Source organism: Arvicanthis niloticus, chromosome 16, assembly GCF_011762505.2.
Source record: "Arvicanthis niloticus isolate mArvNil1 chromosome 16, mArvNil1.pat.X, whole genome shotgun sequence".
Taxonomy (NCBI): domain Eukaryota; kingdom Metazoa; phylum Chordata; class Mammalia; order Rodentia; family Muridae; genus Arvicanthis; species Arvicanthis niloticus.
Genome location: NC_047673.1, coordinates 36,025,810 through 36,039,103, shown reverse-complemented (window position 1 = coordinate 36,039,103; position 13,294 = coordinate 36,025,810). Strand labels below are relative to the sequence as shown.

General features: G+C 39.3%; 1 protein-coding gene across 30 annotated transcripts in view; it reads right to left on the bottom strand.

The window, feature by feature from the left end:
* Sorbs2 (sorbin and SH3 domain containing 2) overlaps nt 1-13,294 on the bottom strand; it is a 191,946-nt gene that overhangs the window by 15,439 nt on the left and 163,213 nt on the right. For 28 of the 30 annotated variants that reach the window (XM_076914067.1, XM_076914072.1, XM_034520139.2 and 25 more), the window contains 5 exons: nt 12,736-12,824; nt 11,586-11,632; nt 8,800-8,914; nt 8,585-8,713; nt 6,469-6,669 (listed from right to left, as the gene is read on the bottom strand). In XM_076914067.1, the coding sequence (XP_076770182.1) occupies nt 6,469-6,669; nt 8,585-8,713; nt 8,800-8,914; nt 11,586-11,632; nt 12,736-12,824 (581 nt within the window). Of the gene's footprint in view, nt 1-447; nt 643-2,086; nt 2,864-6,468; nt 6,670-8,584; nt 8,714-8,799; nt 8,915-11,585; nt 11,633-12,735; nt 12,825-13,294 lie in introns of all 30 variants that reach the window. The other 2 variants (XM_076914068.1, XM_076914069.1) reach the window with 1 other exon arrangement.

The window sequence follows — 13,294 nt, the reverse complement described above, 5'->3', positions numbered from 1 at the left end:
ATCCTTGGTGTATCCTATGAAAGAGTGGGGATCTAGACAAGTAAATTCAAGGACCACTTTGGTCTTGGGCATTGTGAACCTGCTGATGGGTGAAATGATGGAAGGTATCATATCTACTGAGGAATGACTCAAGCTGGCAGGCACTAAACTTAGCCTTTGACTGTGATAGCTCCCAGGCTGACTCAAAGCTTAACACATAATCTAATGGTTACCTCCGATTATGAGGCAAGTTTTCATTTGTTTCCCTTCTCAATATGGGTACGGTTGCTATGCAGATTTGACTCTTAAATTGTGGGGTGGAGGCCATGCTGACGATGTTAAAAGTTAGCAGTCACAGTTTACATAACTTTTTAGATCTTGTAAGGTGGCATGAATCCAGATGCATACACCTACTGAACATCATGGAGAGACATGCAGTAAGTTGAACCACACTCAAGATGCAATTACCTTTGATTTTGGTGAATGTATCTCCTGTTGATAAGGGTATTTGGGGAGGAGAGGAGGTGAGGAGGGCCGGGTAGGCTGTAAATGCTCACAGGCCAGGTCAGAGGCAGAGGCCAGAGGGGGAGGAAAAGGAGGGGAAGGGAACAGACAGCTGGGGAAAGGCGTAGCAGTTCGATCTCCCGAAGCAAATGAAGGTGGCTTAAATGTTGAGGAAAGACAAGATGTGATTATGCTCGTGTCCAAATGAAGGGACATAGTCTTAAGAGTACATTCTACATCTAATAACTTTGAAGTTGTAAAATATTGGGGGAAAAGTGATATTTATGTACTTTGGATTTGAAAGCACTGACTTAGCCCTTTAAATTTTGATTTCAAAATCTCAATGGGAATGATTTGGGGAATGTAGGTGGTTGTTAATGTCTTTGTTCTACTAGTCTGTGAGGGCATTCCACCCGCCCTCAACATGAAGGCAGTAAAGTACCTAAAACTCTGCAATAACACATAATTTGCTTGTAAGGTAGGCTAACATAAGGTAAATAGTCACATAGCCAGGGGAGTTGGAACTTATTGGAGCATAGAGATGCTTGCTAACCTTAGAAGGATAGATGCTATCTATGCCTAAGATCCTTTCTGAAACAAGTAGATAGCACATCCTGTAAATAAAACCTATTCTAATGTCTAATCACACCTTCCAGATGGTAATATTCAAGGGAAAACCCGATGTTTAAATAAGGTACTTAGCTGCACGCTTAGCTTATTACAGTGAATTTTCTGTCACTAAGCTGCAGGTTTCTTTTCTATAAAGTCATGGCTAGTTATTTAGAGATAGAGAAATCATGGAAGGAAATGATGTGCAATATCGCCACGACTTAGTATGCTACAAACTTTTATTTTTTGATTTAATAGTTTTATAATTTATAGATAATCATACTTGCTCTTGAATTTAGATAATTTGTGTTTGAGAGATCAACTAGTTTAGTTTTAAAGAGAGAAGTTCTTGAACTTATGGTTCAGGCCACTCCCTTCCTATATTGATGGAAACTGCTGGCTAAGGTCCTTTGTAGGACAAAGATGCAGGACCCGGACTACAAGCAGCTATAACCTCAGGAAACAACTCTCCCAGAAGAGTCAAACAGGGATGGGAGACCTATTTCATTTTTGACATTTTACTTGATTTACTTCGTTGTTCTGTTCTGCAGACTGCCATCACGTCATGGGGGATTGTTTGTTTATCTTGGAATTAGACAAGCCTGTTTATCTATTTCTTCATCTACAAATCAAGGTTAACCATGTTTCTTTGGCTCTCTGGGTTTTGAAAATTAAAGATGTTGTGTTCTGAGAACTGGGTCTGACACTATGAGCTAATGGTTAGCTATCATTATTAACATTAAAATATCAGAAAGGCAATAAACTTAAGTATATAAAAGTTGGATTTATAGTGACAAAGGGATAATGGGAGATGGGGTATTCCCCTCACTTTAATAAACTATGTTGTGCTTGCCTATCCTTCCACCCTGGAATTTTCAATACTTATACTCCTCATAAAGAAGCCTATTATGACAGTCAGATGTAGGTATTTAGTAATATTATTAACTCTTCTGTATAACTGATTAGTCCCCAGTAACTAGGCAAAATTAGATACCTCATTACTGGTTTTGGCTGCATTGATGTCTTCCTTGGGGCTCCTAGGATATGTGGGAATGCCTAGTGAATATGTTAAGCAGTCTGGATTCTCATCCTCCTCTTCTTCCTCCTTGATGTGCAGTTGTGGTGTCATCTCTGTACTGCTGGGGTCATACCACATGACATCTTGTTCTTGAGAGCATGGCAGCCATCTTTGGTATGCAAGCCCCTCATAGCTGTCTTCATCTTCCTCTCCAATGACAGGAAGAGTCACAGGCAAGGCACCCACGTTGGTGCATGCAGAGGCCACAAATTTATCACCTAGGGCTTCAAGGATCTTAGTAGGGTCTGAAAAACCCCTTCTCTTTTTATTCAACTCTACAAATTTGCTTTGAGTATTCGTGTGATCTTGAAGAGCCACCGTGTTGGCAGGCTGGGCCTCCGTTGAAGTGGTACTTGAGTGGGGAGAAGGCGATAGACAGCGAGGTGATTCGACTGCTACAGAGGCTGGAGGCAGTGAGAGGGGGAGAGGAGAGGGCTCTTCCTTAATTTCAAGGATGACCTGGTTTAGGATGTTCGGTTTGGCCTGGTCAGATGGTAAGGCTAAAGTGTTAAACTTCTCTAATTCAATCAAGAAGTTGTCGAGGAAAGATGACGGTGTTGGAGCCAATGGGTTTGCTGGTGGACACCCGTCTGTCAGGGCTAGCCACCCTTGGGAAGTTCCCTGGATGGCTCTTTTCTCTGGGCCAGGCATAGCATTGTACATGGGAAGACAGGTGTGTTCACTGGAAGCCAACTTATAAATGATCAGGAGTTATGAAGTAAAACAGACAAAGAAAATAATAACACATGAAAATGCAATGGCAGAGGTGCAATGATGAATATAATTTTAGGCTGTAGCACAGACATAGATAGAAGACAGTTGGGAAAATTTCTAGATGGGGAGAAGTTATTCAAAATTTAAACCCATAAAAATCATTTAGGCTGACTGTAAACCTTATGCGAGCAAACAAATGCTCTCAGTTCTGGAAGATACCAGCATCAAAAGGGAAGACAGAGCTTCATAGATATCATGAGGGCAGGCGATGAAATCCTAAAAGGCTTGCTATTAATCCACTTCTCTGAGACGATGTGCACTCTTGTCTATATTTCAAGTATATCTGGGGGTATCTAATAACTAAGTTTTGTTTTCATCTCCAAATTGATTGACCTTTTCCCCTCCCCACAGAGGCGCCCACTCTTGGGTTTTCCCAGTTGTCCCATTTATGAGGCATTTTAGACTTAGTATAAATGAACATACGTCTAAGGGAATAAATGCTAAAATACATTTCTTAATCATAGAGTCCCACGACTCTATGCGAATGAAACGATGCGAATGAAACCAATCTTGCATAATCACTGCTTCAAAGTTTCAAACATCTCCAAAGTAAATGTCCGCACCATAGTGGACAGGAGATGGCCACACGGGGCCATCGGCTAAGTGAGATAGTTTAGGTAAGCCCAAGGAATATAATTTATGAAACTGGATCTTGGGAAGTCAAAATATCATGCTTTATATTTTAATATTATTGATATAATTTGAATATTTTAAATAAAACAACAAGTGCAAATTCAACAGAAGTACTTTTAAAGAGCCTGCCTAGTAACTTGCGATATATAGTGCTCTTCCCTCACTGTAAGAAGAAAATCAATGTTACAGGCTATACATATAAGGGCCATGAAAAGCTAGCAAGATGACCTTCAAGTTAATGCTCTCTAGATACTAGACTTTGGTTTGTGAGGAAAAGTCTCTCAGAAAAGGTTGCTGGAGATACACATTCTGGTTGACTGTTTAGGATAACCCTTCACACATGCAGCCAAGGGAAGCCTTGCGCTTCACTATGTCCAAGTGCACAGTATTTCCTAATGAATGAGTGACTTAAAGTGTCCTCTTGTAGGAAGGGGCACCAGTGGAACTTATTTACATTCCAAAGGAAATCTCATCATGGGGTGTTGCGAACAGCACCAAGTGTAACACAACCATGTGAGCATCTTCATATGGGATATAAGTCTGCTTAGCCACTGACATGAAGTCACACTGTACACATGTTTTATGATGGATTGAAAGCCACATTGGCCCCAGATGAATTCTCATCTGATAGTCTACTAGTTCTCTTACTGGCTAACGTCCTATTTCACACTTCTGGGTACAAACATAGAAGTGTTAGGGTTGATCTTTGTGATTAGATTCTGGGAATGAGTGAATTTGACAGTAACCTCAAGATGAATACTTTTGTTTTACTCTCATGCGGACAGAAATGTTATGTGTATGAGAAATCTCTAAATTTCACCACGGCACCACAACTGTAGTATCTACTGATATCTGCTACTGCTGACATCGCTGTTACTGCCCCCATGTCACCTCTGTTCTTGTTAAAGGGCCACAAGAGCAAAAGCTTTAAAACGGACTTGATGATGCTAAAATTAAATGTTAATTTTGATTAAGGAGTACCTATATCACAAAACATTCTTTTAGTACAAAGTTGAAGTTATTTCATATTAAAATAGAATTGGATTTTGTTGTACCAAAATAGGAAATAATACCAACTTATATTTGAGCCTTTCTCAGAAATACGTCAAGTTATGTGATTTGAATTTGCCAAAGAATGAGTCAAAAGTTATCAATGCATTCCTTTCTCTATTTGTAAATACCAGTTAGAAAATAGGAGGTCTATCTTTTTCTGCTTTTGTATCTTTCACTATTTAAAAATACATTATTTTTTCCCTGAAATTGACCAGTACAACACTATAGGAATTTCCTTCATTAAGCCAGTGGCATCATAGGATACATAGCCAGCTGAAATGAAACTAGAATTTCTTTCAAATTATCGACATAAAGTTGGTTGTTTTTTTTTTTCAGCAATAAGAACAAGACAATTGGTTACTAGTGAAACCTGTACATTCCTGTATTAAAATTTGGTATTTGTAGATTCTTCTATGTAAAATGCAGTATTATAACACAAACCATTAATGCCATTTAAAACATATTCAGGAAAAAGACAAAAATACTGATTTAAAATATTAGCTTTCCATTGTTAATTAGACCATATGGGAGAAGTTCTTTAGTGCTAAGTCAGCATTTACAGATACATGCTTTTCTCTCCTGCATCTGTTTATTTAAAGGTCCAGTGACTTGAGGGTCATCTGAAAGTTCTCTTAAGATCAATGGATGGTAGGTAAAACAGTGTGGATGGGTGAAGATTCTTTTTCCATTATCAACAGAAACTACTGAAGGAAGGATATTGGCTTCTAAATGTTAAATTCTGGAAACTTCATTGGAATCAAACTGGTGCAAGCTGCTCAGTTACCCAGTGGAAGAGGTTGTATAGTAATTACCCATAACTAAAACCGAGTTTTTGAAGAGGATTAGAATTAGTAAAATGCTGGACCTTGACTTTAAAAAAAAATATCTCAATTGAAATAGATTCATAGGTTGTTAACTTAAGTAGGGTGGTTTAGGCTCCTGGGGACACTGTCTGACAGTAACCTGGCCTTCACATTTTCACAGTGTTAATGGTCTATAACCCACATCCTTGCCCTGAGCTCAACAATTAACATAACCTACAACTGAATAATCACTTTCATTGTTAGTAGGTATTTGACAATATTTTGGAAATAATTTCACTGGTGCTTTACATTTTTATATTTAAAAATAATTGTAAAGGAGACAGAAACCCCTATGTACATCCATAAGGTATCTTCTAATTCAACAGAAAAGTGGGGGAAAAATTGGGAGATAGGCGAAGTTGGAGGACAGCCTTGATCTAATGGACCAGTTCACGAGGGGAAGCCCTTTCTAGATTGTATTAAGAAAAAGAATCAATCATCTTCAGCTGCCAGCTTAGGTGAAACAGTGGAATTTGTGGCCCCCCCCCAATAATAAAAACTGAGTATTTCTAATTATCATATTTAAACTAATAATGGAATCATAGACCTTAAATTAAATATAATGCCTTAGGCTGTGTATGAAGAAAATACCTTAAGACTTTCTAAGAATATTATATACCCAGTAAACATAATGATTAGATATACTATATATATGTATATATCTGTATGTGTGTAATTTATATGCACAGAAATACTGAGATGTGTCAAGAAAGGTTGATGATACCAAACATTGTCTCTCTCTTTATAGACTTTAACTTGAAAATAGAATTAACAAAAATGAACATTAAGTTTTCACGCCAGCACCTACTTGAGGAAAATTAACTTGTATTTTCTAACCTACAACTCATGTACATGAATATATGAATTTGTTTCTTTTCAGCAGATATGATGGTCTGACATCCCCCCAAATCGCCTACTGATTATGACATTCTGAGATCCCAAGTACAGGGGTAGCATGATGGAATGGCTTCTTACCTTATTGGAGCTTAGACTGTAAATTCTATCACTGGAGTAGCTGTGGGGTAGTGGAGGGTCGGGGTAGTCCTCAGCACCTTTTGTGTTCCTCTTGACAACTTCTACGTAGGAAACAGGGAAGATGCCTTGTCTGCTGGTTCCTGGGATTTTACCTTCGTACCAGTTTTGATCAACCCTTTTAAGAAGAATAATCCTGTCGCCCTGGAATGAGCATTGGGAAAATGCGTTATACATAGAGACACAAGGATATAAAAAATATGACTCATTGTTTTCTGATAAAACAGTAGTTTTCTATTTGGAAAAGTTTTATACCTCTGGTTTTTGCTTGATCAGAAGAATGTGAGCAAGGTCCCAGTGTTTATTAGAAAAGCATAGATTGTCATCATAGATGTAAGCTAACCGTCCATTCATGACGTTAGAGTACTAAGGTTCATGGGAACGAGCTCATATATGCTTCATGCTGGTTCAAAGTAAAATGACTTGTGGAAGTTATTTCAAAAGGCAAACAGTATGAAAGATTCCATATCAATGACAGAAGCCTCATCTAATCTCCACGAGGATCATCACGAGGACATGCAGGGGGAAGAAACAGTGTCTAAAATGGGTCACAGAAGCCATCTTCTGGAAGGCACAATGTTGGATGGCAGGCTGTTTTCCTTCTTTAATCTGCATGTCCTGAGAGGTGACAGAGTGACTGAAAAGGAGGAGGCAGAGATGGCACCCGAGAATATCCATAGCTGTGAATTGGGCAATGTCCCCCGGGTCTGATCAGGACAGTTGAACACCAGCATCCCCTCTAAGAGTTGAGTGGCTATGCCACTCTGCCCACTAAGCGTTGGAGTAGACTCTTCAGCTTTTGCCATAGTAGACATTTCTATGATCACAATGAGCAGACCAATGTCAGATAATGTTATCTAACTCCTTACTCAAAACCATACATGGGCCAGAATCAAATCAGCAAGCTGTTGTTGAAGGGCAAACCCAGCAGGTGCAGCCAGAACTGTGGGGAGCTGGATCTGATAGTCATGGTGGTGATGTTGACTGATCAGCTTTGGCACACAGCAGGGAGCCCCCTTCAATGCTCTTCAACTCAAAGTGCTGGATGGTTCCTTAAGTGTGACTCATCACCACCGAGCAGAACATACTGAAGAAAAGGGAATCTCTCCAAATTGCACTGATTTTCTCATGTGCCCCAAACAGGCAATTGATAGGCTTTTCTGGGGTATCTCACACAATGACCAACCTTTAAAGTATGGCAAAGAAGCTGGTACACTGTGTGGTTTTCTGGGTTAAGTAGTGTGCAAAGAGTGTAAGAGAGGATTTCTGGTGATGCAGAGCTAGGGATGGAAGGAGAAAATTAGACTGCCTGCTGCAGCCCTGAGCCGCCCTCAGTTTACCCACTATCCACAGGCACTGCATATTCTAGATTACCCCAAATGACACTACCATATTTTCTGTGCTGTGTGGAGACACGATCGCCTCAAATACAGACATGTCATAAACGATAGCAGTGCTTCATTTACTATCACAAACTGTATTAGGAAGGAAATTAAACAGTTCCTTTTGATTTTTTTTCCAGACAGATTACTTGTATTGAATAGCTTGCTGGAGAAATTTGGATCCATCATAGGGCTTAGTGAAGAATGATCAAGGAATCAGGATTGCATAGATAGCTCTTCAAAAAGGCTTCTAGAGAGGTCAATAGTCTCATTACATTAGGACCACTCCTTGATTCCAAGATAGAGAAAAGTAAGTATTGGTATACTTATTTATAGCTGAGTAGTGAGGCAGTACAAAGATACTTTGAAATCTTGTAATTAAAATGCACTCTCCTTTTAGGGTTCCACACATGCACTTCTTAGTGTCCAGTAGAGGTACCCCTTGGAGAAGACTCAGGGTCGTGATTCTTAGGCTAAGTCACAGATAGACTCTCAGAACTCTGTGTTTCACAGGAAAGGGTCACAGGGACCAGAGGTAACAGTGAGCCTGAACAGTCTCTAGTCTTTTGTAGAAGCTAAAGAAAACCTGGAATGTTCTAGAAAAGAAGGTAACCTATCTCGGCTTCAGAATTGCACAGTCACTGAAAACACCCCAACGAAGGGCACATCCAGGTTACCTTTCTCAGGGAGAGTTCCACGTTTGTGTCTGCATTGAAGTTGTATTTGGCTATGGCTTCTCCAATCTCTCCAGGCTGGACTGGGGGTGGTGGTCTCGCTGGCTGCGCTTTTTCTGGGGGCGTTAGTTTCTGTAAAAGAGAACAACTGTTGGTTTCGTATACTTGTGACAACCTTTGGGACATCATCCTTCAGGAGGTGAGGAGAAAGGACGTACCTCCACGTATGAGATTGGGAAAATGCCCACTCTTCCGTGGTGCTCCCCCTCATACCAGTTTTGGTCAATTTTTCTGAGGATGTAGACAGTGTCTCCTTTCTTAAATGACAGCTCCCTGGAGGAGACATGGTTAATGGACTCTTTCTGAATGAGTATCAATTAGTATTATGATTCACATTCTTTATCTGATAAATACACTCCCCACATATAAACATCTGCCAAGTTTAGTTAGATGAGGATTTTCCTTATGAATTTCGAGAAGTCACTTAATATAATCTCGGAAATGATTTTGAAGAGCAAGTACATAGATCACACCCTGTATAAATCATATTCTGCAGTGCAATGATATGAAAGAGGGGCTATATTATTGCTACCTCGCTAGTATATAGTCATATGTAATGTTTATGACCTAATAATTTGGCTTGTACCAGTGGCATCTCTAAACATCACCAACTTAAAATTTTAGAATATACATGGGAATTATGGGCAAGCAATTTTTATTTTCTAATATGAATATAGATACTTTCTACTTAATATAGTTAGATCCTATATTCATTGAAAGTTCAGGATATATTCAGTAAAGGGAAAATTATCTTTTCCTCCAGTCTTCAAAACTCTGTCCTTCATGTCAGAGCTAGAATCCTATTTTGATAATTTGCTGTATTTTTATTGCATTTTAAAATGCTGGCTATTGTGGACCCTATGGGAAATGAGAAGTCATTTATTCCTTCTCCTATCTACAACTGAGACATTTTCTTGGGTGAGTTACTTAGGTGTAGTTTTTTATAATTATTACAGTTGAGCTTATTGAATAATAAATAGCTTTAAATGAATACTTATTTAAAACATATCTACATGTATGTATACACGTGTGTTATTCATATTACACACAAAAGCATTCACATCTCCTAATTTAAAAGGACTAAAATTGGCTTCTTCTACAGTTTTCAAAGATGGTTGGGTTTATGAGCCTTGAAAGTTGCCCATCACTCTGATTTTTGTGTCAAATATAGAACCACATTGGGGGTGGCAGATGTTCCCTTTATGTCTTCTGAGAAAAGAACAAGAGGAGGATCATTAAGCTATAATAAGACAGCCCTGTTCATAGGATAAGCTGACCCACTTCCTTCTTGGCTTTGATGGGAAAAGTTCACACAGATTGTATTAGTTTAGATAGATACACACATGCTCTCTGTGAAAGTTGGGATGGTACAGGCAGGTAGTACCATGACCTTTCCCCTACTGTAACAGCAACATGGGAGAGCAAGATTCCCTGACTCTCGACCAGGGACCACCAGAGAAGGATGGGGTCCATGAATAGGATGAGCACGTGGGGCGATTTAAGTGCAGTGGTCCAGTCATTCCTGGCCCTGTTCTCTGTGACGTGTGTCATCTTCTCTTTGAAGCTTGTTTGTATTTTATTACTTATTTTACATTTATTTGTGTGTGTGTGTGTGTGTGTGTGTGTGTGTGTGTGTGTGTGTGATGTGTGCACATATGTGTGTGTGGACACCCACACACCACCATGTGTGGAGATCAGAAGACAACTCATAGATGTTGGTTCTTTCCATTATATAGAAAGAAACGATCAGGTTGTCAGGCTTGATGCCAAGAAACTTTACCCCCTGAGCCATCTCACTCACTGGCTGAGTCTTGTGGGCTTTTTCACGCTTAGATTTAGTTTTCAGGTTACTGTTTGAGAACTTTATACAGGTATAGAATGTGTTCTGATCAAATAAACCCTCACTCCTTCCATTTTAACTTTTCTCATCTTGCCCCTCTCCCCACTTTCCCTCTTAACTTCCTGTACACCTTCCAGAACACCCGGAACACCCGGAACACCTTTTGAGCCCAAGTCAGACACCCTTCCCGTGTCATGTACTCTGCTATGATGCATACTTAGGAAAAATTTTTGGTGGTTTTTCATAAAGAACAAATAGAATAAATATAATTCATATAATTTTTTCACAACACATTACAAAGTGTCAATATTGTGCTCAGGGTACAGATGAAACACAGTGATTGTTACGGTGTAGTTTGTGTCTCAGGTGCTCCACCAAGGCCCCAGCTAAGCATGGCTGTGATAGAAATTTTGAGGTGATTCCATGGGAGGATCTCTGGTGATGGGGGGAGGGTAACATGCTTTTGAAGGAGACAGTCCTCTCCTATACGGATCTCTACTGTCTGTGTCACATTAACCTCCCTCATTTTCATGCCTTGTCTTTTGGATGAAGAAGTCCCCAAAGAAACAGGAAAGCAGCGCAGGACTGTGAAAACATTGACACTCACCACAGACGGGACAGGAGTGGGCTCTCCTAGGAATCTCTAAGCTTTGAGTGCTGGGAGACGAAGCTTTCTCTGCAGGGTCCTCTCTGTGCAGGTGTTCTTGTCCATGCCACTAACTGCCCTTGATATAGCTGGGCAAATAAATGCTCTCAAGTTCCCCTCACTAGGTAGGGATTATTACTCCCTCTCACTTTTAGAAAACTTAATTCTTGACAGAAAAATTTCTAGAAACAAATACTCTTCTTGTTTCCCTCCGGACCTTTTCTGGATTCATTGTGCAACATTCATAACTGATGGGATTTAAGTTGGTGATTCACAGATGAACTTGAAAATGAATTATTCTGTCCATGAGTAATTCTAAAGGAGCTAGCTGATTAGAGTGATATAGAATTGAGAGTTGGGTTTTATCTGTAGCACACTCATTCACAGACACACATACATACCTCACAACGATAGTAAAAATGAGATTCAAACACATAGTGAATTTTTATTCCACTTACTTAGATGTCTGAGCTTTGAAATCATAGACAGCTTTTGCAGGCAGTTTCTGAAAAGAAGGTAAACATTTTGCACCAATTTAAAAGATTTTAAGATTTCACATAAGGACTATAAAACACATGTAATTTAAGTAATACGTTCAAGTTACAAATGTATGGGTTAGCACTACCCTCAGACTGGTAGAAACAGCTGATTTCATTGATTTAGGAACAAAAGTAGATTAATACATAATACAATAAAATCCCCATGATGGAGTCTGTCCCATGTGTGCCATTTCTGAATACTACAAACAGACATTTGTGAAGGGCTAGCTGCTCTAATTTCTATGGATTTACACTAGTCTGCCTGAGTCATAAGAAAAGACATAAAAAGAAGTTATATTCTTCACTAAGTACTGACTATCCAAGAAGTAACTCAGTTACCAAGAGCTAGCCAAAAATATAGGAATGAAGGGTTGAGGAATCCTCTGGCTTATCTTTTAGTTATGAGGTAATACCCATGCCTGCCCTCAAATTCTTGGGCCCATGAATCTACCTGAGGCACAACGAACCATGTAACTGGTGATATCAGCTCCTCCCACTGATTAGAAATTCCTTCACCCCCATTTTTCTTCCCCTGTGATTCTAGTGAGCATCAAGAAATGTGGACAAGTTCTGATTTCATAAAGATTCCACAGGCTATCTCAGAAGCTGACAAAGCCCTCGTGGCTTCCAGGGCAATTAGGAATAGATGTCCCAGCTCTGGTTTAAGGTGATGGAGCAGGAATCACTGGTGTATAAGAACATGTCAATGCTACAAGAACTTGATTGATAAAAGTCTGTACCTATTTTCAGAAGTATTATCCAACAAAAGTACTTGTACAGATCACACCTCCCACTACTGTCACACACACAAAGCTGGCCGATTAGAACTCTGTTAGTTCATGTGTACTAGGCCAAGACTCAGAATGGGCTTACTGCCCCAAGTGCATTCCAAAGAGGGAATGAGTGGAGTATGGGTCCTAGACTCAGGCTCTAAGCAGAACTGCTTCTAGACTCTTGTGGCTGCCTGGTTTCGGTCTCAATTATTTACTGGTTTGAGGTACATATCTGACTGGTAAGTGCTTTCTCAGAAGGTCCTTTAAAAACAGTCCAATACTGTTCAACTAACTACCTCTTTTTCTGGAGTTCCTCTTCGTTCCCGTGATACACTTCTTCCCAAGTCAGTCAGAGTAGATGAATAACTTCTTGGGGACTCATGATCTATTGGAAAGGATAAGGGAGCCAGAGTGAGATTTCACTTCATTGAAAGGAAACAGGCTAGCCACTTTCCCTGGTGGCCAGTATTTAACCCCCAAATTTGTAGAGATGTCGTTGATGAGAACACGGATGTAAAACTCATAAGTAACTGTGAAGTAATGACATAAGACACACATACACATACATTAAAAATGAAGAAATACACAAATAACAAGTATTCTAATCATATATAAAATATTCTATTACCAATTAATTACACTGCAATCCTTGATGTAGATGATCCCCAGTTATAGGGATTTTCATGCTCCAAATTTATCATGATTAATATTACTAGTCTTTTTGGTTCCAATATATAATTATTATTATAAGATACAGAAAGAATAGAAAATTTAAAAAACAACACACTTCTAGAAACAAATGTTTGTGAAATACAATCTCAGAAGTGATGATGAGAAGAAAGATAAAGTATGAAC